Source organism: Lemur catta, chromosome 15 (genome assembly GCF_020740605.2).
Source record: "Lemur catta isolate mLemCat1 chromosome 15, mLemCat1.pri, whole genome shotgun sequence".
NCBI classification, from domain to species: Eukaryota; Metazoa; Chordata; class Mammalia; order Primates; family Lemuridae; genus Lemur; species Lemur catta.
The window spans coordinates 57,193,267-57,216,932 of NC_059142.1; the positions used below are offsets into that span (position 1 = coordinate 57,193,267).

General features: G+C 54.3%; 1 protein-coding gene across 3 annotated transcripts; it reads right to left on the reverse strand.

Moving 5' to 3' along the window:
• Window positions 1-2,758: 2,758 nt before the first annotated feature.
• On the reverse strand, window positions 2,759-23,056 carry RAB40B (RAB40B, member RAS oncogene family). Of its 3 annotated transcripts, none has more exons than XM_045570007.1 (6): window positions 22,816-23,056; window positions 8,151-8,211; window positions 5,884-5,944; window positions 4,732-4,809; window positions 3,458-3,680; window positions 2,759-3,128 (listed from the first exon to the last, which is right to left on the reverse strand). In XM_045570007.1, exons 1-6 carry the CDS (start codon window positions 22,955-22,957, stop codon window positions 2,857-2,859), a joined length of 837 nt encoding a protein of 278 aa, XP_045425963.1. In that variant the 5' UTR covers window positions 22,958-23,056; the 3' UTR covers window positions 2,759-2,856. The 3 variants fall into 3 exon arrangements, with proteins under 3 accessions (XP_045425963.1, XP_045425962.1, XP_045425961.1); XM_045570006.1 differs by having other exon boundaries at window positions 4,732-4,866; window positions 22,816-23,043; XM_045570005.1 differs by having other exon boundaries at window positions 4,732-4,866; window positions 8,151-8,307; window positions 22,816-23,014.
• Between the last annotated feature and the right edge of the window lie 610 nt (window positions 23,057-23,666).

The following is a 23,666-nucleotide window of genomic DNA, read 5'->3' on the forward strand; positions in this document are numbered from 1 at the left end:
CTGAGTAACAACCCCCAACAAGGACCCTGAGCTGGGGAGAGGAACCCGGACTGTCTGGGTCGGCCCTAAACTCCCGGCCTCGAGTGATCCTCCCATCTCAGCCTCCCAAAGCGCCGGGGTTACAGGCGTGAGCCTCTGCGCCTGGCCTCTGGAACCTTTAAATACAGTCTTAGTTTATTTTGGAAAAAGAATATCTGCAGATGTGGTTAAGTGAAGGATTTGAGATGTGGAGATTGTCCTGGATTATCGAGACTGCCCTGAGTGCCACACGTGTATCTTTATAAGAGGAGGCAAAGGGAGAGTTGACACACAGAAAAGACACCACGTGACGAGAGAGACAGAGCAGAGCAATGCAGCCACAGCCACAGGACGCCTGGCGTCCCCGGAAGCTGAGACAGAAGGAAGGACCCTCCTCCCGAGAGCTCCCTGATTTCAGCCCAGTGATACTGACTTTGGGCCACTAAGTTGTGGTAATGTGTTACTGCAGCCACAGGGAACTAAAACAACACGTGGGGGGCTTTGTGGGTTCTACTTCCTACTCCTGCTTCTTAAACTGCTGTGTCGTGGGTACACAGGTATATATATTCATAACAGTGTTATCATACATTAAGATATACATGTTACGTGAACTCTGTTACATACTTAATGATATGTTTCACAGAAAAAACAGAGAACCTTAAAAAAGAGCCACCATCCAGTATCCCCGTTTCTGAAGTGGAACACGGAACATTGACAAGATTTCAGGGCAAGGGATCAGGAAACCAACAGATAGGCCGGGCGTGATGGCTCACGCCTGTAATCCCAGCACTCTGGGAGACTGAGGTGGGAAGATTACTTGAGCTCAGGAGTTCGAGACCAGCCTGAGCAAGAGCGAGACCCCGTCTCTACTAAAAATAGAAAAATTAGCAGGGTGTGGTGGTGCACATGCCTATAGTCCCAGCTACTCGGGAGGCTGAGGTGGGAGGATCACTTGAGCCCGGAAGTATGAGGTTGCAGTGAGCTATGATGACACCACTGCGCTCTAGCCAGGGTGACAGGGCAAGCCTCTGTCTCCAAAAGAAAAAGAAACCAACAGCTAACGGTGATTGGCTTTTAGTAACATAGGCACTTTCCCCCTGATGCAGAAGGTTGGCCTCTGTTAGGTCACAGATGGGACATTTTCTAGAATATAAGGTGCTTGCGTCTCACCCTTGGCCTGAACGTTGTGTCCTTGTCACCTGGAAGGGCACCAGGAAAGAGCAAAGCAGCCCCTAAGGACTGGGTGGCTGCACACACACAAGGCTTCCTCAGGCTCCTGGTGGGCACGACAGCCCCACGGACAAGCCACTCTGTGACCCACAACTGCAGAGAAAAGCAAGACCCCATCTGAACACAGCAGGGAACCGTGTCCCAGTCACCACATGGCCAGCCCCCCCCCCCATGAAGATGCGTGGCTGCCACTTCTTGCCAGTGACAGTTTCAGCCTTGCTCTGCCCTCCCCACCCTCTGGATACAAAGTACCAAGATGGGACGTCTCACGGCCACGCGGCCCCTGACAGCAGCACACACAGTGGGGTGCCGTCACCCCAAGTGCTCCCGCAGAGTCACCTCACAACACCCCAGACTCTGCACAACCTCCCCAGCCCCTGCCCAGTGCGGTGCCCTGGTTTCTCCGTGGGGAGAGGTCTCCCTCGTGCAACAGGTCAGGGGGGGTCTGTGTGGTCCTTGGCGGACAGCACTGGCAGCACCGCTGGTCTGCGAGGACGCAGCAGGGCGCCTCATCTAGAAGGCGAGAGGGCTGGAGCCACGGCAGCTGCGGGAGGAGGCTCCCACGCTCCCAGGTGGCTCTGACCTCGCCACCGCGGAGGTCCAGGCACCTCGCTGGCACTTCGCCAGACAGGCACGCGCTCCAGCCTCATCGTTAAGTCGCCTCACTTTCCGCCTCTACGGCTCTTTCCAGGAAAAGGCGTCTTTCCCAACCAGCGCTGTGTGGCACCCACAACAGGCCCCTGCAAAGCGAGTGGAGTTGAGGGCCGCGAGGACTACACAGAATCAGCAAGAACCAGCCCACCGCTCTGCCAAGAGAGAAACCAGTGCACGTTTTATTTTTGAGGAACATTTTCCTAAATAAGGCTGTTCACGTCATTCTTCACTGAAACGGGTCTTTCCTCACGGGTCTGTTGAAACGGTGTTGGCTGTGTTCAACGTAACGAGATGTCTTTGGCATTTTCTTCCCTTAGCTTCAGAACTTGTAGAACATCTTGTACAAAAAATGTAGATTTACAGAAAAATATGCATATAAATCACTTATTAATCCCCAAATGTAGTAAATAACATAGCAAAACCTTTATCAAATCCATTTCACACACAGACTGGACAGATCTGCTACACAATCTCCATGTGCGTCTGTGGTGTTTATAAACTGGTGCTTAAACATTAAAAAGGAGGTTTACAAAAAGACCCCTCTTGTGATATCAATGACTGTAAATTATCTATCATTGCTTCTCAAATTCCCTTGAATTTATGCTTATCATTTGCATATCACCGTTCGTACAAAAGCAGTTATTTTAAGGAAAAACTTGCAGTGCAATCATGATATGGTAACATTCAAAAATCTCACGTTATCAAGAGTGGAGCAGATACCAATTTCCCTTTATAAACACACGTCTAGAACACGAGCTGCATGCACATCCACGTAGAAATTCAAAGTGTTTTCCTCGCACGGAAGGTGCCCTCGCATTCCCAAGCGGCACTGTCACCGCTTGGGACAGTCACGGGAGACGTTGAAAACTTGTTTCTTGGATCCCGAACGCATCACCGTCTTCTGGGTGTGACTGTTCAGAGTTTCCCTGGAGAGGTTCCGGTGTGTTTCCTTCCTTAAGAAATTTTGCAGCTGTTCCTGGTACAGATTTTGGGTGGACTCTGGGGTGGGCGGACGACCTTCCCTTTGCAGAAGCTGTTCCTTTTGTGGGTGGCGCTGGCGGTGAGGGAGTAGGAGCGGCCGTGCATCATCCTGGCACTGAGGCCATTGGCCATGCAGAACGACTTGAGGTGGCTCCGCAAGGCAGGGGGCAGCGGGAGCGTGTCCACCAGGTGTGCGGGTGTGCAGGACACCACCGCGCGGCAGCAGAGGTCTTGCAAGCTCAGCACTTGGGAAAGAAAAGACCAGGCTTAGTGCAGCTCGTCCCTGCGTGGGGCTGCCGCAGGGGTGGTGCACACACCTGGCTTCCCTCCTTGGGGGTCGCCGGGGACGCCTGTTACACATGCAGCAAACCCTGCACGACTTCACCTCTGCCCCAGTGCAGATCCCAGAAATCCCCCTCGTGAGCTTTCTGGCAAAGCTGTAAATTCAGAAACGTGTTTTATTTCTCTCAGTGGCCTGGGACGCGTCCTGGGAGGCAGACAGTCGTCCAGGGGCTGCAGGACCACACTGCGCCTGGCAGGGCAGACGCAGGCCCTGGGGCAGCCGCCGGCCTACCTTTGCTGGGCCTCCAGAGCCGGTCCATCCCGTGCCGCAGCAGCACGGTCCTGGCCAGCTCCGTGAAGGACTCCGTGACGTTGAAGTTGCAGAGAGGGCTGACCTCGAAGAAGGTCACGCCCAGGCGCTCTGCGTAGGCCTGGGCCTGCTCCGTGGGCACCTGCCGCTTGAATGCCAGGTGGAGGCGATTCCCCACCAGGATTTTAGGGACACCGGGGGCATGCTGCAGGCGAGAGAAAGGCAAGGAAAACGCGTCACTTGGGTGAGACTTTCTCCTGGCAGCGTGGGGACACTGGGTTGACTGGTGTCCCCCCAAAGTTGGCTCCACGCAGAGCCTCAGACCAGGGTCTTACGCGACAGCAGGTGCGGACAGTGGTGCTGCGGACCCTGGAGACCCCCGGGTCTGGGCAGTGAAAAGTACCCACAGGGCACGAGGGACACCACTGGGTGATGGGAACTACGGCCCAGACGCTACCACTGTACTTCAGCTCGTACCCCATAAATCTTGTAAAACAAAGTAAAATAATACAATTTTAAAAATATAAAAATAATGAGATCTTATTTGGAAATACAGTCTTCATAGACGTAATTAGTTGAGAGGGGGTCACACTGGGTTAGGGGGCCCCAACCTGATGCCTGGTGTCCTCACCGGGAGAGACACGGAGACACACGGGGAGGCCACGTGAGGACGGGCAGGGGCTGCAGTGACGCAGCCACAGGCCAAGGACCGACGGCACCGCCGGCAGCTGGGGGGCAAGGAGGACCCCCCCCGGAGCTCTGGCAGGAGGCGGCCCGGCCAGCCCTGGGTTTGGACTTCTGGCCTCTATAACTGCGGGAGTAAAATCCCGTGGTTTCAAAACCCCAGTCTGTGGTCATTTGCTGCAGCAGCCACAGGACACTGATACCTCGGCCTGTGCTGGCGGCCACAGTCCCCGGTGCCAGCAAGCTGCAGACCAGTCACTGCCCGTCAACCCCAGTCCTGACCACAGCAGGCAGAGGCCAAACCACGGTGCAGCCAGGTGCAACCAGGGAGCCTCATGGGTGTCCTGTGCACCGAGCTCAGGTCCCTGGGACCTGGGGTCTCTGCGGTCACACTCGAGGGCCCAGCCCAGCCAGTGTCGTGCCCTGAGGCGACACATCCTCCTTGTGCCCAAGCCCCTGCCTGGTGCCTGGCCCATGTGCACCTGGGAGCCCCGGCAGGCCTGGCCCGAGGCCCCAGCCTGACGCCTCCCCAAGCCCACGTGGACCTGGGGTGGCAGCGTCGCGCGTTGTACCTCGTCAATCTCCTTAATCCATCGATTGATGCCATCAAAAGACCAGCGGTTTGCAATGTCGTAGACCAGGATCACACCCTGCGGGGAGGACACAGGCTCCACATGCAGCACACAGACGTGCCACTGGCATGCGGGCTATTCGGTCAGAGACACGCAGTTAACGAAATAATCATTTTACTTCTTTTAACACAAAGTATGTAATTTTGATTTATCAACCAACTGTGCAGGTTTATGTCGGGGGGAGTTGGGGACTAGAACTCACAGCATGAGCTACTCTAGGGACAAAGAAAGCAGGGACAGTGCAGGAATCACCACCTCATGCAAAGCAAGGCCCACCTCCCTGCATGGAGTGCACACACACATGCACACACAGGTATAGACCCGCACCTGCACGCCCAAACAGCTCACATGCACACACACGCATGTATACATGCACTCACACACACGTATGCAGGCCCTCATGCACAGACACACATGCATACGCAGTGTTTCATACGTGCCCACAAACGCATGCACGCATCCTGGATGCTAAAGGCGGCATTTGAGCAAAGAAACCCTCTATAGCCACGGTCCCCAACCCCTGGGCCGAGGACCGGTCCGTGGCCTGCTGGGAACCAGGCTGCACAGCAGGAGGCAAGCGACATATTGACAGCCGCTGCCCCTCACTCGCCTGGGCGCGTGAATTCTGCTTCCTGTCAGATCAGCGGCAGCATTAGATGCTCACAGGAGCGTGAGCCCCACTGTAAACCGCACATGTGAGGGATCCAGGTTGCGGCTGCTTACGAGAGCCCAATGCCTGACCATCCGCGGTGCAGCTGAGGCCGTGATGCCGGCGCTGGGGAGCGGCTGCAAATACAGACCATCCTCAGCAGAGAGGTCTGACCGCACAGGAAATGTCATGGGCTCGAATCATCCCCAAACCATCCCCTCCACCGAGTCTGTGGAAAAATCGTCTTCCAGGAAACCTGTCAAACCTGTGCCAAAAGGTGGGGACCGTGGCTCTACAGCACATTCTTAGACTCTGGCGTCAATGTATATATGAGCTTAATCGCCTTATCCTCAAGTTATCCATTAAAGAGGATGGTTAGTTAAGCTTCGTGCAAGTTGTTACTCAACGTCAGTGTGATCCCCTGGCTCAGGGGATGCTGTTACCTGGGCACCCCGAGAGTAGGAGCGGAATATGGTACAAAATCTTCCCTGCCCCGACGTATCCCTGGAAAAGATGTTGGAGACATTAGGAGAAATTGGTGCTTCTTCCTCACAACCAGGTTCTCGCACTTCAGAGCCACAGCAAATGCGCTTTACAATCGTTTGCGACCCCAGCAAAGCTGTCACCAGTCCCTTGGAGTGATGTGGGTGTTGTTGGGATGTCTTTCCAGGCTCATTCTCTTTATTTTTTTCCCTTTCATTTTTTTTTTTTTGTTTGTTTGTTTAGAGACAGGATCTCTCACTCTGTTACCCTGGCTGGAGTGCACTGGCATCATCGTAGCTCACTGCAGCCTCCAACTCCTGGGCTCAAGCGAGCCTCCTGCCTCAGCCTCCCGAGTGACTGGGACTACAGGTGCCACCACCACGCCTGGCTAATTTTTCTCCTTTTATGTAGAGACCGAGTCTCACTATGTTGTCCGGGCTGGTCTTGAACTCCTGGACTTAAGTGATCCTCCTGCCTTGGCCTCCTGGAGCCCTGGGATTACAAGTATGAGCCACCGCTCCCAGCCTCATTCTCTTTTCTCATTGTCATTTAAAAACTCAAACTAGAAGCCTGGCGAGGTGCCTCGGGCCCCTCCCAAGGGCCTCCAGGCCCTCCTCTCCCGGGTCAGGACGGTCACCAGCCACAGGTGACACATAACAGAAATGAAAGTGTGGCGTGTCCTGCTGCCCAGACCTGTGGACGTGCCTGTGTGTGGGGCCAGCCCACAGGCCCCCTGGGGGCACCCGGTGAAGTGGGCGTGTTAATTGCACATGGGAATGTGTATCAACTTTGCCCTTAGGAGAGACTGGGAGACAATGCCCTCTGTCCAGAGAGCCGCCTCCGTGCCCGGGCCAGGACTCCATGGAGGGGGGGGGGGACCTTCGTTATCCTGGGCTCGTCTCCCGGAGCTCTGTGGTGGTCTTTCTGGGTACTGGCACCCCTGCACGTGCCATCGTCTGCAGAAATAAGGCTCCTGTGTGGCCTGGGACAACCCCGGCAGCTTCGGGAAGGAAGGCGAGGGGGTGGGGACAGGGAGAGGACATGGGGAGGACCATGTCCCCAGACCTGAGTGGGAGTATGACCCTGCAAAGAGGTCAGTGTGGACGGCGGTGGCTGTTGCCACACAGGAGGGGCCTCGAGGTCCTGCGGGGACGTGGGGCGAGAGGGAGGAAAGTGTCCACCCTGGGGTCTGGCCGGTGTGACCTGGGGTCATGTGACAATGGATTTGCGACGATGGGCACGCCAGACCCAGGCAGAACGGGGCAAGCGGTGAGGTCGTTCCAGCTGTCATGTGAGCGTCCAGGGGTCTAGGAAGGTACCTGGAGCGGCCGGCAGGTGAGCTCAGGGGCACCTGTGGGCAGAGTGGGGCCTGCAGGTGGCTTTTACACCAGGATGGGGTGGTTGGGGGCAGGACAGAAGGGACTTGAGAATAATGTGTTCTGGGAGGGGGAGGAGGGCAGGGGCTGACAGTGACCCTGGGGCCACACTGACGTCCCGGGTGGGAAGGCCCAGGGCTAGGCACCAGGAAGGGCCAGAGCACCCAGGGGACACTGTGCAGAGGGTTCCGTGGCCACCTCGGGGACTGGCTGGTCCTGGGGGGTGGGGCAGCGTGGGGAGACAGGGGAATGGGACAGGCCACTGGTGCGCAGCTGGGGGTGGGCCCGCATGGGGGGGTGGCCAGGAGACAGGCCCAGTGGCCGGGAAGGACCCAGCCCTGCGCTTAGTCACAGCAGGAGCCCCCGGCCCCCTGCTCCAGGGCAGAGAGGGGCATGACCAGAACCTCAGAGCCAGGAAACCCAGCCCAGAGCCCGGGGGCGGGAGGGGTCCCGGCAGGCCTCCTCCCCAGCCGGCAGGTGAGGCCCACAGCCCCTCCCGCGCCAGGATGCTCTGAGTTCCTGCTGGGTGCCCAGCGCCCGGCCCCCCTGGCCACACTGCACCGGTCCCCTCCTGGCCCTGGGAGGTGTCTTCCGAGGCACCAGGTCCCCTGTCCGGAACCCACGAAGCCTGTGACCCACACAGTGCTGTGTTGGCCCTGGGGTCCCCACGCCCAGACGATGGGCCTATGGTCCCCAGGGAGTCACCACCTTCCTTTGGGGAGGCCCCCGGCCAAAGCTGGACCCGCAGGGCTAAGGGCCCGCGGGGTGCTGTGCCAACCAGGCCGAGGCGGGGTGCTCCTCCTCTGCCCAGCGAGTCCTTCTCAGAGCCGAGGACGGGACCCCAGACTCACCAGAGCTGCAGCTTCACCCGCCGGCCGTCGAGCAGGATGGTGGTGGTCTTGTAGTCGATCCCTGTCGGAGGGCACGGACAGCCTAAATGTGGGTGCCAAGGGCTTCCCCAGAGTTCTCTCCACTCAGACATGCGGGAGGATAAGAAACCTGCCACGTCTGGGGAGAAAGGGTTCCTCGTGGTGCAGACCCCAAGTTTACAAGGCGGGTGGGCAGGACCTGCTGTGCTCCCAGATTCTCCGGCCCCACCCGCCACCCACCTGCCGGGGGAGCCTCCAGCCACACCCTCCTCTCGCCAGGGGGCAGCAGGTTTGGGGGGGCGAGGGGGGGCAGTGGCCAGTGGGGTGTCCCGTACAGCTGGTCCCAGCCCAGCCCCGGCCCTGCCCGCTCTGGCCAACCCAAGGCCGCACACAAGGAAACTTCCGCTCAGCTCTGTCTCCAGACAGCGGGTCTGCAAACAGGGAGACCCTTTCCCCCAAAGCATCACACTGGGAAAACAAAGTAAAAATACAAAGGTATGAGGTGAGAAAGGAAGTACGCGCCCAGCCATGTAACACACGTGTGTGAGCCTGCATGTGTGCGCGGGGAGACAGAGCCGGGAGGAGTGGCCCCACACGCCGCGGTCAGTGATCTCCGGGTCGTGGACTATGGGTCGGTTTCAACCTTGCTTCTCAAGTGCTTTTTTTTAAATTTTTTTGAGACAGAGTCTCACTGTGTTGCCTGGGCTAGAGTGCACCCTTGCTCTGGCAGCCTAGTTAACTGTGGACACAGTTCTTTCCCCGGGGATGCTGTGAATAAACACACTTGGGACTTTATATTTAGTCTGGAGACAACTTCAGCCTGACACCCTGGGTCCGGCCGAGACCTTCCCACTGTCTCGTCCTGCGGGAGACGAGGGCCCTGCCTGAGCTACAGTGGCTCCTTCGACTCAGGAAGTGTCCTCTTGTACTTGTTTTGTTTATGGCCAAACAGTTTTTAAAAGTGTTCATAAATAGCTTTAATCCGTGCCGGCCCTTCCTGGCACCGTACGAGACCCACACAACACGCTTGGCTTTTGTTTCCACCAAGTCACAGACGCATGCGGTTCCAGGTTTGAGTGCCGCTCTGGGACCTGGTGTGGAGCTTGGCAGGCCCCAGCCCACCCCCACTGCTAGTGTTCCACTCCTTTTAATCATTTAAAATAATTTCTTTTGCTATGTATCTCCAAATTTATAAACAACACACTAACCTTCCAGCTTCCTGACATTTCAGTTTTAGGCCTTCCTTGTCCACCATGCAGGACAAAAACGCAGCTCTGTCATTGACAGGCCTCGTCCCCAAGTCTGTCTCTCACACACGCACACGCACGTCACCTTGCTGGTATTTCAGCCGGATCGACATCCAGCGTTACATCATCATGACCAGGTGCTGTGCTTTGAACATGCCCCCAAATGGCATGTGTTGGAAACTTAATCCCCAAATTCACATGCTAATTGGAGGTGAGGTCTTCGGGAGTTAATTAGGACTAGATAAGTCATCAGGGTGGTGCCGCCCCCTGCAGCCCGATGCCTGTGACCACGAGTCCCTGGGCCTAGGAGAAGGGGGACAGCTGTCCTCGGGCTGGGCTGTCCTGCTCGGACCGGAGCTGCTTGGCACGAGGGGCTGGGCTCGGCCTTGGGCGACAGCGTGACCATTCTAGGGTGGGGCGACCTCTGCTGCGGAGGCCTTGGGGGCCGCGACCCCACACCGGGGTCTGGGTCTCTCCCGAGTTCCCCCACAGCCGGGGAGCATCCTCGGGGCCAGGTGCCATGAGAACGCAGGGCCAGCGCCACCCGCGTCCGGACCCCACACAGCGGCCACAGGGAGCAGCGCTGGCCGGAGGCCGCCCGCACCGGCACTTCTGACGTGGAAGAATAATGCATGTGCAAAAGTTTATTTAAAATCAAGTAATTCGTGCCCAATTTTAAGTACTTTGAAAGTATAGTAAAATCACTCACAATCACCCGTTGGCAACCACTGTTGGTATTTCAGTGTATTTCGTTTCACTTTCCGTGTACATATGGTTTTCTTTCTGCATAGTGGTAATACTACAGTACAGGTAATTTTTAACATTATTCATATGAAATTGATATACTCTTTTAGTTCTAAGATATGATTTCTTTTTAAAAGAAAATCTGAGCTTGCTGGATTAAAAATAAAAAATAAAAAATAAAATAAAATATTTCTTTCAATTTTTGGTAATGTTCTTTAATTTTTCAGGGAAACAGATAAAAATGATACAATTGTGATTAACGTGTCTATGTACATGCGTGCAATTGTGCATCTTTACATACAATTTGGGTTTCCTATAAATCCATGAAGGGTGCTGAATAAGTAATTATATTAATTATTAGAAATAAAAGAATACTAGAAACAGTAGATAAAATTACATTCCCATTTATTTTTCTTTTCTCTTCTGCAATTTAGAAAATGATGTTTGAGGACAAATTAGCTAAAAATAAAAGCAAATATATCTGCTTCCACATACACTGGAAGGAGTTGCCAAAATACTGCAGGTGGTAATATATTAATGAAAGAAACATGTTTTTCGGTAGGTCAGCAGTAAATGAGCTTCTCCACTTCTCCCAAGGAAAATCTGGCTAAAAATCACTTTATTCAACTTGAAGACTGTCAGTTCTCCTAGAGCACAGAACTAGCCTAAGTTAGGAAAAATTACATCCACAGACAACAAGGCAGAGCAGAGCGATGCCTGCGGAGTGTCAGGAGCAGCCGTGTGGGTGCAGCCTCCCAGCGCAGAAAGCCTGGCTAAGGCAGAGCAGCGGGCAGCAGCTGTGGGGACACGAGCCCCGTGCAGGGTGAGCAGAGCCTGTCTCAGTGTCCCAGGCCCTGGGCGGTGCCAGGGGGCCTGGAGCACGGCACCAAGGTGTGCGCAGCGGCTTTGGAGCCATCAGAACTGGGTGCAGGCCGGGCATGGTGGCTCACGCCTGTAATCCTAGCCCTCCGGGAGGCCAAGGCAGGTGGATTGTTTGAGCTCAGGAGTTAGAGACCAGCCTGAGCAAGAGCGAGACCCCATCTCTACTAAAAATAGCAAGAAATTATATGGACAGCTAAAAAAAAAATATATATATATAGAAAAAATTAGCCAGGCATGGTGGCATATGCCTGTGGTCCCAGCTATTCGGGAGGGTGAGGCAGGAGGATTGCTCAAGCTCAGGAGTTGGATGTTGCTATGACCTAGGCTGACACCATGGCACTCCAGCCCAGGGAACAGAGTGAGACTCTGTCTCAAAAAAAAAAAAAAAAAAAAAGGAAAAATGTAAAGTAAAAGAGAATTCATCCATCAAAAAATAAATCAAATTCAGCAATATATATAAAAGATAATACCTCTTGACCAAGTAAGGCTTAACTTGGAATGCAAGGTTGGTTCGACATTTGAAAATCTACCAACGCAATTTTTCATATCAACAAACCAGCAAAGAAAGATCCAGATGATCCTCTCAGTGGCGCAGCATTTGACAAAATCCAATACCTATATGTGACAAAAAGCTCTCATCAAACTAGGAACAGAAAGGACCGCCCTTAGCCTGATAAGGGCATTAAAAAAGAAAAAAAAAAACTCCCAAAGCTGACATTTTACTTACTGATAAAAAACAGAATGCTTTCCCCATAAGAAAGAGAACAAGGGAAGGAGATCCACTCTCACCACCATTATCCAACATCATTTTGGGAGCCCTAGCCAGGGCAACAAGGCAACAGGAAGAAAGACATCCAGATTCAAAGGAGAGAAGTAGAACTATCGCTATCACCAGACGACGTTACAGTACACACACAGCTCCAAAAACCAATAAGAAAGTGACTAGAACTTGGCCGGGTGCGGTGGCTCATGCCTGTAATCCTAGCACTCTGGGAGGCCGAGGCGGGCGGATCGTTTGAACTCAGGAGTTCGAGACCAGCCTGAGCAAGAGCGAGACCCCGTCTCTACTAAAAATAGAAATAAATTATCTGGCCAACTAAAATATATATAGAAAAAATTAGCCGGGCATGGTGGCGCATGCCTGTAGTCCCAGCTACCCGGGAGGCTGAGGCAGTAGGATCACTTAAGCCCAGGAGTTTGAGGTTGCTGTGAGCTAGGCGGATGCCATGGGACTCACTCTAGCCTGGGCAACACAGCGAGACTCTGTCTCAAAAAAAAAAAAAAAAAAAAAAAGAAAGTGACTAGAACTAATAAGAGAATTTAGAAAAATCACAATATGCTAAGCTGACATACAAAAAATAATTGTATTTTTATATACTAGCAATAAACAATTAGAAATTGACATTAAATAGTACTAGGTACAATAGCCCCCAAACCATGAAATACTTGGATATAAATCTAACAAAATATGTGTGAGATCTGTATGCCAAGGGCTATAAACCACTAATAAAAGGAATCAAAGAAAACCTAAATAAATGGAGAAAATGCTGTGCTCACCTACTGACAGAGTCAGTATTGTTAAGATGGCAATTCTCCCCAAAGTGATCTATAGATTCAGTTCCAACCAAAAATCCTAGCAAGACTTTTTTTTATGATAGAAATCAACAAATCTAAAATTTGCATGGAAAAGCAAAGGAATTGGAGTGGCCAAGACAATTTTCAACAAGAGAGCAAAGCTGCAAGACTCCACGCCGCAGTCTCAAGACTTACTGTAGATTTAAAGTGATCAAGACAGTCTGGTACCGGCATAAAAATACACACGTAGGAAAAGGGAAGGGCACTGACAGTGCAGAGGGAAACCCACGAACACGGCCGTTTGGTTGTGGAAAAGGGGCCCCGCGACAGAGGAGGACCAGCCCTGCCCACAAACGGCGCGGGAACAGCAGGACGTCCGCGCAGGTAACGGATCTCAGCCTACACCTCACACTGTGTGAAAAAGTGATTGAAACGGATCATAGTCATGAATTTAAAACCTAAAGTAATAAGACCTCTAAAAGAAAACACAGATGAAAACCTTTGTGACTTGGGCCAGGGAAATATTTCTTAGCTATGACACCAAAAGCAAGGTCTGCAAAAGAAAAAATTGATACATTAGACTTCTTCAGAATTAAATGCTTTCGTTCCTTAAAAGGCACTGAATAAAGCGGAAAGAAAATGCACAGACTGGGTGAAAACACAAGACAATGAGATACCACTACACACCTACCAGTGCTTAATACTTAAACAACGAAACCGAAGAATGTCGAGGGCTGCGCGAGCAGGGAGGACGCGGAGCACCCGCAGCCCGCGCCCAGGTACCTGCCCGCGTGGACAGCAACACGCTGGCACCCAGCCACGCATGCGCATGTTTGCCGCGGCTTTCCCGCAGGGCGCCCCAGACTGGAAGCCGCCCAGCCCCCCAAGGGGTGAACGCGTTAGAGACCGAAGTCAGGAACCGCTGGAGGCTCAGCCGGGGCCGCAGAGGCCGGAGCTGCCCGCGGGGGCGGGGAAGGCTGCGGGGGCCCGACCGCCACGCTGCCCACGCAGCCCGGGCCTCCGTCCAAACTCAGGAGGGGTGAATTTTGCTGCGAGTCAACCACGTGCCAATAAGCCTGGTGAAGACGGGGGTTCTCGAATGTCGTCGTGCAGTCAAAATGCAGATTCCTGGGCCCCCACCGCCGCACGGACGGCGCTGCGGTGCGCGGACGACGGGCGGCCCGGGCCCAGCGCCCCCACGGGGTCCTGCGGCGACAGCCTGGCGAGGGGACCCTCGGACGCGGGGTGGGGGCCGAGGCCTGCAGCTGCCGCTGGGCACGTCCCAGCCACCAGGAACCGGTGAGGGCAGCGCTGCAGCTGCACGGGGAGGGGACCGCCAGGACTCCAGGTCTTCCTCCGCGGGGAGGCCGTGAATCTTGGGGTGTCACCATCCGGACTGGGTTGAGTAGTGTCCCCCCAAAATTCTGCCTCCTGGAACTTCAGAATGTGACCTTATTTGGAAATAGGGTCTTTTCAGATATAATCAAGTTAAGATGAGGTCACACTGAGTTATGGGGGGGCCCTAAACCCCACAGCTGACCTCCTGAGGAGGGAGATGTGGAGACCTGCAGGGAACAGGCCACGTGACAATGGAGCAGAGACTGCAGTGACGCTGCCGCGGGCCAAGGCACACCAAGGACTGCCAGCACCACCACCACAGCGTCAAGGAACCTCCTCCCTGAGAGCCTGGGGGTGGGGGGGCCCGGTCCAGCCAGCACCTCGATGTGGACTGTGGGAGAATCATTCTGCTGCTTTGAGCCACGCGGCTCATGGTCATTTGTCACAGCAGCCCTGGGAAACAAACACTCCACCAAGAGCCACTTCACTCGGCAGGTCGTAAAACACTCACCTGCCCGCACCCCACCCGCTCCCGAGAGGAAGCTCAGGGGTCCAGGCGTGGAGAACCCGTGTTTGCCGGCTCCTCCCACACGCGATGGTGTCCCCAGGTGTGCCACTGCCCCCGCTGTGCTCCCTGATGTCAACCCCGCAGCTGTGCCACAGTGGCCTCTTCCTACAGGTGCACGTCACCTACGCTGGAGGGGACAGACTGTGCTTCAGACTGTGTTGGTCTGGGAGGGGACTTCACAGTCTTCACACTGACTGTTTCCTGCTAAGACAACAACATCCAGCCTTCTGCATTCGGGTCATCTGGAGCTTACCATGGATATTTATGATTCTACCTCTGTAAAATTGTATTGGCTTTTATTTTTAATCAAACAAAATGCCAGTCCTGTCACGAGTCACAGTATAAATAACACACCCGTTGATTCAAATTCATGAGCAAATGTGGCTGAGTCACATTTGGGGGGAGCAGTTAGCTAATTATTAGCCACCAGAGGCTGAGTTATACAACCCACGCAAGCCAGAAACAGCTCGAGGCCCATTTTTAGCTGAGAAACCCCAGGATCACTTATGATGGCCTAGGTCACTCTCTCTAAGATGCCACCATTAGCAGCTAGCGCCAGGTGGGGCCGAGAAGCCAAGCAAGGGCCCCGGGGCCGGAACCTGCTGTGCCCCGAGCTCCCGAGTCCTCCGGCCCAGCTGCTGGGCTCTGGCACCAAATAGAGCAGATACCTTCAAGATTTGGGTCCCTGCATGTGTTCATGACACGGAGCTGGGAACACGTCAGTTTGTCATTCTCTGCACCAGTTGAGGCTCGGAACACACGGAGCCAGGTGGATGCCTCCCGTCGGTGGAGGAGCGATGTCAGATGTGTACCAGGTGGGGCTGAATGCTGGATTCTAAACTACACGTCACACTGGAAAGGGTTTAAGACCATGGAATGTCAAATCCACTTAAGGAAAAGATAACCGTGAAGCCAAACTCTCAGAAACATGATGGATTATGAATGTAAAGTTCATGAAAGAAAAACCACATCATGACAAAGACTAACCATCGAAACTGGCTAAAGAACCACACGGGAGCTCCGCGTGTGACAGGTCTCTGTGACCAGGGACAGTGGAGCTCCTTGTGTCCCAGCTGAAGACCCCTGGGAGTAAAGTTTGAAATAAAGGTTAAAAAAAACCTCTTGGCTGGGTGTGGTGGCTCACACCTGTAATCCTAGCACGCTGGAAGGCCGAGATGGGAGAATCACTTAAGCTCAGGAGTTCAAGACCAGCCTGAGCAAGATCAAGATCCCCATCTTTACTAAAAATAGAAAAATTAGCTGGGCGCGGGGGCTCACGTCTGTAGTCCCAGCTGCTCGGGAGGCTGAGGCAGGAGGATCACTTAAGCCCAGGGGTTTGAGGCTGCAGTGAGCTATGATGACGCCACTGCACACTATCTGGGGCAACTGTGTGGGACTGTCTAAAAAAAAATAAAATGAAATAAAAATTAAAAAAAATTTTAAAGACCTCTTAAGGTAAAAAGGTGCCCACAGCCTGCAAATGCCCATCGACGCAGCCTGTTGCCCTGGAGGAGGAGGAGTGGGCAGGAGAGGCCAGGCAGGACGAAGGCAGGGCTGCGGGTCTGTGCCTGCTACAGCTGCGTCCACTCTGCAGCCACGGCAGTGCCCGCTGCTGGGCTGGTGGCCGGGGACACGGGGTGTTGGGCGGGTCTCCAGCCCTCAGAGCCGACACTCTGCCGGGAGAAACCTGGGGGGGGCCTGTTGTGACCCCAGCCTCTGCCCGTCCCCTGAGACCAGGTTGGCCTGGGGCTGGGGGCTGCGGAGGCTCGAGGTTAAGCCACAGCGTCACCACCTCACAGGAGACCTTGCAGGACACAGGCCGGGTGGGACCACATTGAGGGCTGTTAAAGAGGACACTTCATATAAACGCAAGTGTATTATGTTCAGATACGTGGAAATGCACGTGACACAATTTTTGAAACTCAATGTATTTAAAGAATTTACTGTTTGCTCACGAGTGTACCCTGGGAGGTAAGAAAACCATCTCCTCCCTAAGGAGTTGCACTACGGGAAGCACAGTAAACACGCTGTCACTTTTTGTCCAAGTGTGAAAGTGGTGATGTTGTAAATTGTGTTTTAAATCCCAAGGTGGTTGCCAAGGGAAACTGGCAGAGTCGCTGTGTAAATCAGCAACGCCACCACCGCCTGCAGGGGCGAAGGGAGTAGGGGGGTGTGCACGCAGCCCCTGGGGGAACATCCGTCAGGGAGGAAGGAGAAAGCCCCGACAACTGGGCCACTTTAACTAAAGGAGCTTTGATGATCCTTGCAGGGAAGAAAGGCCGCCTCTCCCTGGAGCCTTTTGTGAACACTGTGCCTGGAGGACCAGAGGCCTCTCGGGTAGTGACTGGGTGCGGCAGGAGCCCGGCTCCCCGTCCCCTGCCTGGCTCTTCCACGCACGCTGCGCCATGTGGTCCTGAGGGAGTCACTCACCCTCTGTGGGCCTAGCAGCGTAACCTATCTTATGAGATGGTTCTTCCACACTCTCCATAAGTGGGAGTTATTATTATGAGCTCTTAGCAAAAATGAAACAGTGAGAGAAAGATGGGATTTTCCTGCTGGGAAAAGGAAGCTGAAGGAATAGCCAGGAGAAAGTAGTTGGAGAAAATGGTGAGTCTCTCATGATGGGAAAAAAAGTGGGAGGCAAAAGATTGTAGCATTGACTTTAATCTATTAACACTTCCCTTCTCTGAGGCTAAGAAAATGCACCAAATGTAGACAACTCAGCAATCAGAGGAGGACAGAGTCACAGCCTGGCGCTGGAAACATCGTCAGCTGCAGATGAGCGAAAATGCGGAGCCCGGAGCACCCAGTCTCTCCCTGCACCACAGCCAGGACCAGCCTGGGACACCTGTTTCTTTCCCTTCTGCCTGGGGACAAACAGAACTTCCAGGGGGAGAAAAGGCTGAACTGAGGATCCACCAGGCAGAGGTGAGGCTCCCGGGTCTCCAGAACCCGGGGGACCAGTGTGTGTGAGGTGTCACTGCAGAGGGGGGAACACCCCCTGGGTAGTGGGCACCATGCCGGGTCCATACTGTCCAACTCATCCTCCCTCTCCTCCCCATGGGCTCCCGTCGCAGGACAGGGTCCAGAATCGAAGACCCCTGTCCTCCAACTTCAGGCCAAGAGGAAAACAGACATACAGGCTGGAGCACCCAGGCCTCAGCAGACTGTGTCGGTGCAAAGAAAACATCCAGGCAGAGCTGCCTAAGCGAGACCAAGGTAGCAAAACGCAGCACCGCAACCGTGCAAGCCCAACCCAGGATGCACCGATGAGAGACACACTGGCCAGCAGCACAGACAAACCCACGTGCTGTCCTTGGGCTGTGACAAGGTGGCCACGCAATGCAGGGAAGCAGGGGGCGGGGGGGGGAGCGGGGGTCCTCTCCAACCGGGTATTCAACTGGGAAAAAAATGCATCTTGACCCTGCCTCACCCCAGCCCAGCCGGAAGGCATCCACCCATGTCAAAGGCAGGACAATAGCACTTTTAGAAGAGAACATCTTCATTATCTCGGGGCAGCAACGATTTGTTAAACAGGACCCAAAGTCCTAACCATAAAACATTGGTAATTTGGATTATGCTAAAATTAAGAGCTTCTGTTCATCCAAAAATACTATTAAAAGAGGGACAAGGTAATGCGCAGGAGCGAATAGATATCCATAATACATATTTTTGACAAGAGACTTATAGCCAGGATATATTCTTTTAAACACTCCTACCAATCATTAAAAAAAAAATTCAACCTAAATGAAAAAAATAGACAAAAGACTAGAGCATTTTACAAAAGAGAAAATTCTAATAAACATGTGAAAAGGTTCTTGATTAGTCATCAGAGAAATGCAAATTCAAACTACTCACTTTCCAGAGTGACTAAATGCAAAGAGAGAAAGTACCAAGTGTTGGCGAGGGTATGAGTAGCTAGAACTCTGCTACTCTGCTGGGAGGAGTGTAAATTAGAAAATGTTTTGGGAGTATCTCCTAAAGTGGAACCTGTGCAGACATATGCATGTCTAATGCTCAGCAACTCCACAAGTAGGTGAATTTCAACAAAAATGCAAAAGACATGTCCTAAGAATGTTCACAGTGGAACAAATCATAATAGTCAGAAACTGGAAACCACCCAAATGCCCATGGGCAGTAGGATAGATAAATAGATCATGGTTTAGTAACACAAGGATATCACACACCATGTGAATAAACCACCCACAGCTTTACACAACCCGGGAGAAACTCACACACATACTGGAAGCAAGAGAAGCTGTCACAAGAAAGCACACACGATTCCACTTTTCCATAATGCAGATACGGGCAAAATGGACCCGCACTGTCAGAAACCAGGAGGGATGGTCACCTGCGGGTGCAAAGTGACTGAAAGGGGATGGGCAGGCTCCAGGAGTCTGCTAGTGTCAGGCCCTTGCTTTGGGCGCTGGTTATGGGGTGTGTTAGGTTTGTGAAAATCCACTGAGTGTGCAATTATAAAATGTATGCCTTCCTATATGTACATCATACTTCAATAAAAAGTTTAAAAAGAAAAGGAATAAAGGACAAAGAGCTCAACCTAACAGAAAACATAACCCAAGAAACAGGAGGAAGTCTATTCTGATTACTTTGTGCAATAGAACAAATTAATAAAAACAGGTTGGTAAAATACAAGTTCAAAGAAAAGAGTTTTTTACATGAAACAAATTTGAAGCAGAAATTTTTAAAAATTGAAAAAAGGAAAATTCCAAAACTAGGGAAAAATTAGTTTTCCAAAAACAACATCATTATTGAATTAATAAATAAATTAGAAACAGCTGTAAACAGTTTAGTAAAATCAAAATTAACAAATAAAAAAGGCTGGAGATAAATCATGGCAATTCAGAAGAGAAAGTTAAAAAGGTTAAAGCAATTAGAGACCTGCAGGGATAAGGATGACATAAGAACGGTCCAACATAGGATAACTGGTGAGGTAGGCACAATAATGCCCCTCAAAGACGCCCATGTCCTAACCCCAGAGTCTGTGAACATGTCAGTTCCGTGGCAAAGGGGAATTGCATTAAGGTTGCTAATCAGGGGACTTTAAGATAGTGACATTACCCCAGTTTGTCTGAGTGGGCACAACGTAACGGCAGGTCCTGAGAGTGGAGTTAGGAGGCCGAGAGGCACGAGGGGAGGAGGCCCCACCAGCCGCTGCAGGCTCCGGGGATGGGGGAAGGCCGAGAGCCCAGGAACGCAGGTGGGTTCCAGAAGGTGGAAAAGGGAAGGAGACAGACTCTCCCCTAGTCCCTCTGGAAAGGAATGCGGCCCTGGCGACACCTTGATGCTAGCCCAGAATTGTAAGATAATAAAGCTGCGTTGTTTTAAGCCACTGAGTCTGTGGTCATTTGTCACAGCAGCAACAGGAAACCAACACAACGGGTGCTCCTGAAGCAGAGATACCAACAAATGTAACAGAAGGACATAAAACAAATTTCCCCGACATTAAAAATATATATGTCTGGAAGTACAAAGAGTCCACAGTGTAACGTAAGTGTAACATAAGTTTAACACAAAACATTCAACTCTGAGACGGTCTGCTTAAGCTAAGGAGCTATGAGGCAAAAAGAAAGACTTCCTCAGAAATTCATGAAGAAGATGCAAATCAACTAACATGGGGAAAAAAATCAGCGGCCCTTAGGCTTCACCTCAGCCATGTTCGGTGCCTGGGAAGTGGAACAATAGTTACAAAGTGTCGGGGAAGAAAATATAACCCAAGAATATTATACCCAGCCAGGTACTGTTTAAAGATAAAGGCAACATTCTCAGACATGAAAACAGCACGAGTCCTTCCTGGAAAAAGGATGGGTCATGACACTGAGCTAACCAGGAGGGACAGCAATGGTAAGAGGACTTCAGTGAACACTGAATCCACTTAAATGTGAATTAATCCGAAGCAACGTGGGTGCCACACCTACGGTAGGTACAGCGGCGAGTGTCATAAACCCCAGCAACGCAAAAGCAGCAGCATGGGCTGCGTAGCTCAGCATGGCTGGAGGGGAAATGGAGAGGGAAGTTGCAAATGCCCTTGCCTTTCAACACCAGAAGCACTTTCTCAGTGAAATGTCCTTTTTCATAAAAACACAATGATCCCAACTTCTTACTATTTTCATAATATCTTTTTGTTACCCTGGAACAGATATTTGGTAAATCAAAAACCCACAAGGGGCACATTCATGACACTAGCTCCTGTCTGCAGTGTCTCAGGCCAAGTTGACAATGAAGCCTTTTACGGAAGGTGTCTATTTAGCCTAAACCCTCTACGTTGAGGGAAAAACTTGAGAAGAAAGCATTAACTAGCCGTTTTTGGTAGCCCTCAGTTCTGCATATGACAACAGTAACAACAACAGTGAAAAGCAATGCAATAGCAGCATCCTGAGCCTTTGCTGGCCAGAAGGAAGTTTGACAAACATCTTGTCTATGCCCCTCCTCAAATTTGCCCGTCACTCACCCACTATAGAACTCAAAACATTCAACGATCTGTTCCCCTAAAACACAGTTTTTGAAGCACCACGCCCTTTCTGGGCTTGCATTTTGTTGAGTGTTTTATTCCTGTACCTCTTCTGTCCTCCAACTTCACTGAGCCCCAGACGCTGAGGACACGGCTGTGCATACAGCTCCTGCCCTCCCAGAGCCGAACTCCCAGGGCAGCCTGCCCGGAACTTCCCCATGGTGGAAAGTCGACATCTGTGCTGTCCCCTACGGGAGCACTTGAAACGTGGCTAATGCAAACTTTTAATTTTATTTCATTTAATTACTTTAAACTTAAGCAGCCACGTGTGGCTCAAGGCACCATGCTGGACAGCACAGCCCCAGAGCCTTGCCACGCAGCATGAGGGTGGGACGAGCAGCAGACCCGGGAGCAGCCAGGAACGCAGACTCTTGGGGCCACCTAGCCCACAGACGCAGAATCCACATTGTCACAAGACGGCAAGTGACTCCTCTGGGTGCTGCAGCTTAGGATGAGTCCAGGTTCTCATCTTGAGCTCAAGCCCATCATGGCAGCTGCTCTCCCAAGCTCTGTCTCCACTCCCACTCCCCCAACCGCAGGGACCCTGCTGCCAGGTGACCACTCTGCTAAGCTGCTGGTGTGTCCCAGGTACCCCCTGCTCAGCAGTCTCAGGCCTCCTGCTCCGGACACCACAGACACCTTTTTCTCCTTAGGTCACCCCTTAGTCCCTGCACAGCGTGCCCTTTGGGGCTGCCCTGTACCCTCTACGGGGGGGGGGAGTCAAACCCCCTCCCTTCCTCCTGAACTCTCTGACAACTCTCAACTCCTGTTAGGCCTCTGGACCCAGGGGTCCTCCAGCCTTCCAGGTGGGCAGCGCTTGCCCCAGAGCTGGCAGGTCAGCGACACCAAGACCCCGCTCCCTGGGCTGCCTCCTCTGCTCTGGGAACCAAAGTGCAGAGCCAGGAGGCAGCGAGAGAGGCAGAGCTCAGCGACACGGTCTCTAGGGAAAGGCGTTCCCGGCCCTGAGCTGACGGCTGGCAGGTGTCACAGGCTGCTCCCCTTCCCAGCCACAGTCCCCGCGGTCCTGGCCGTGGGCAGCCTGCCGCCTCTGCCCTGGGTTCTCACGGCCCGTCCTCACCCCTGCCTGCCCTTCTTCGGAGCCCTGTCGGTCCGTCTTCTCTCCATCGACAGCTCTCAAAACGCAAACTTCGGAGACCCCCTTGCGGGCCGCCCTAGACCTCCGCTCGCCCTGAAACTCCCGGTCCTGTCGCTTTCTCCGGCGGTTCCTTCCCCCAGCCAGGCCGGACTCTCGAGGGCCACCTGGGCTCCGCTCCCTCCCAGGCCCGTCCAGCAGGCGAGGAGCCCCCCAGACACCAGGACCCCCGCCTCAGACGAGTCCGCCCGCGTCCTCCCTGCGCTTCCGTCCGACCCACGCGCTGAGCCACCGCCGGCAGCTCCCGCTCCGCCCGGCGCCCCTGCGAGGCCCGCCCTGAGCACCCCAAGTCCCCGCGACCGTCCCCACCCAGCGGCCCCTGCCCGCGCCAGACCTCGGCGGCGACAGGATGGGGACGCGCCGCCCGAGCCCCGCGAGCCGAAGATGGGTGCGGGGCCGCCCGCGGGGCGCGGGACAGATCCCGACGGAGAGAGGGGGCCGCGCCGGGACCCCTCCCCGTCCCGTCCCCGGGCCCTCCCCGACCCCTCCCGGTCCTCCGCCCGGCCCCTCCGCAGCCCCGGCCCTACCCGACCCGTCCCCGGCCCCTCCGGGCCCCGACTCCTCCCCAGCCCCTCCTCGGCCCGGGCCCGACTCCTCCGGGCCGCGCTCACCCGCCGGGTGGCCGTACGGGGACTCGGCCGCGCCGTCCTGCAGGCTCGCCAGGATCTCGCCCTTGCCCACGTCGCTGTCGCCCACCAGCAGGAACTTGAGCAGGAAGTCGTAGGCCCGCACCGGGCTGCCCAGGGCGCTCATCGTGTCGGCCCGGCGCCCCCGCCCATGCCCGGCCGCGGGGCTGCGCGCAGAGGCGGCGGCCGGGCTCCCGAGGCGCCGCGGGTCCCTGGTCCCCGCTCGCCGCCCGCCGCGCCGCGGAGCTGACAGCGCGCGGCCCCGCCCCGCCCCGCCATTGGCGGGCCGCAGTTGCTGGGGCGGCTGCGCGCGCTCACTGGCTGCGCGGCGCGTCCATCTCGCTCTCGTCTCCGCCTTCGGGCTGACGCCCACCGGCCCCTCCCGCGAGGACGCCGCCGCCGCAGCCAATGGAGGTCCGGAGACCAGGCGAGGGCGGAGTCAGAGGGAGCAGGGGCGGGGACTCTGCTGCCGCAGCCAATGGAGGTCTGGAGATGGGACGGGGGCGGGGCCAGAAGGAGCAGGGGCGGGGCGGGGCCGGGTGTCACCCGCTGCCTGCGAGGGTCGGTCCTCGAACTCGCGCCTGCGGCAGGTTTGCGCGCCCCGCGCTGGGCGGCGGCTTGGGCCCTGCCTACTCACCAGGGAGACCTCGGTAGCCAGGTGCCTGTGCAGCAGGTCGCTTCGGTTCTCGAACGCGCGGCCACAGGCCCCAGAGGGTCGCCTGGCCGCCGGGCTCCGGTCCGGTTGGCCTCGTCCTTGCCCCAGGAGCCACGCGGCGTGCGTGAATGCCTGTGTATGTGCGTGCGTCCATGTGCGTGTGCACGTGTTCGCGCGTGCA

Bases quoted from the DNA above. Each gene is read 5' to 3' on its own strand.
- RAB40B (XM_045570005.1), bottom strand. From the start codon at position 22,957: ATGAGCGCCCTGGGCAGCCCGGTGCGGGCCTACGACTTCCTGCTCAAG. The intron at 4,867-5,883 runs GTAACAGCATCC...CTGACCGAATAG, and splicing joins CCTACTCTCGGGGTGCCCAG to CCCGCATGCCAGTGGCACGT. The intron at 3,681-4,731 runs GTACAACGCGCG...TCTCGCCTGCAG, and splicing joins GGATTAAGGAGATTGACGAG to CATGCCCCCGGTGTCCCTAA.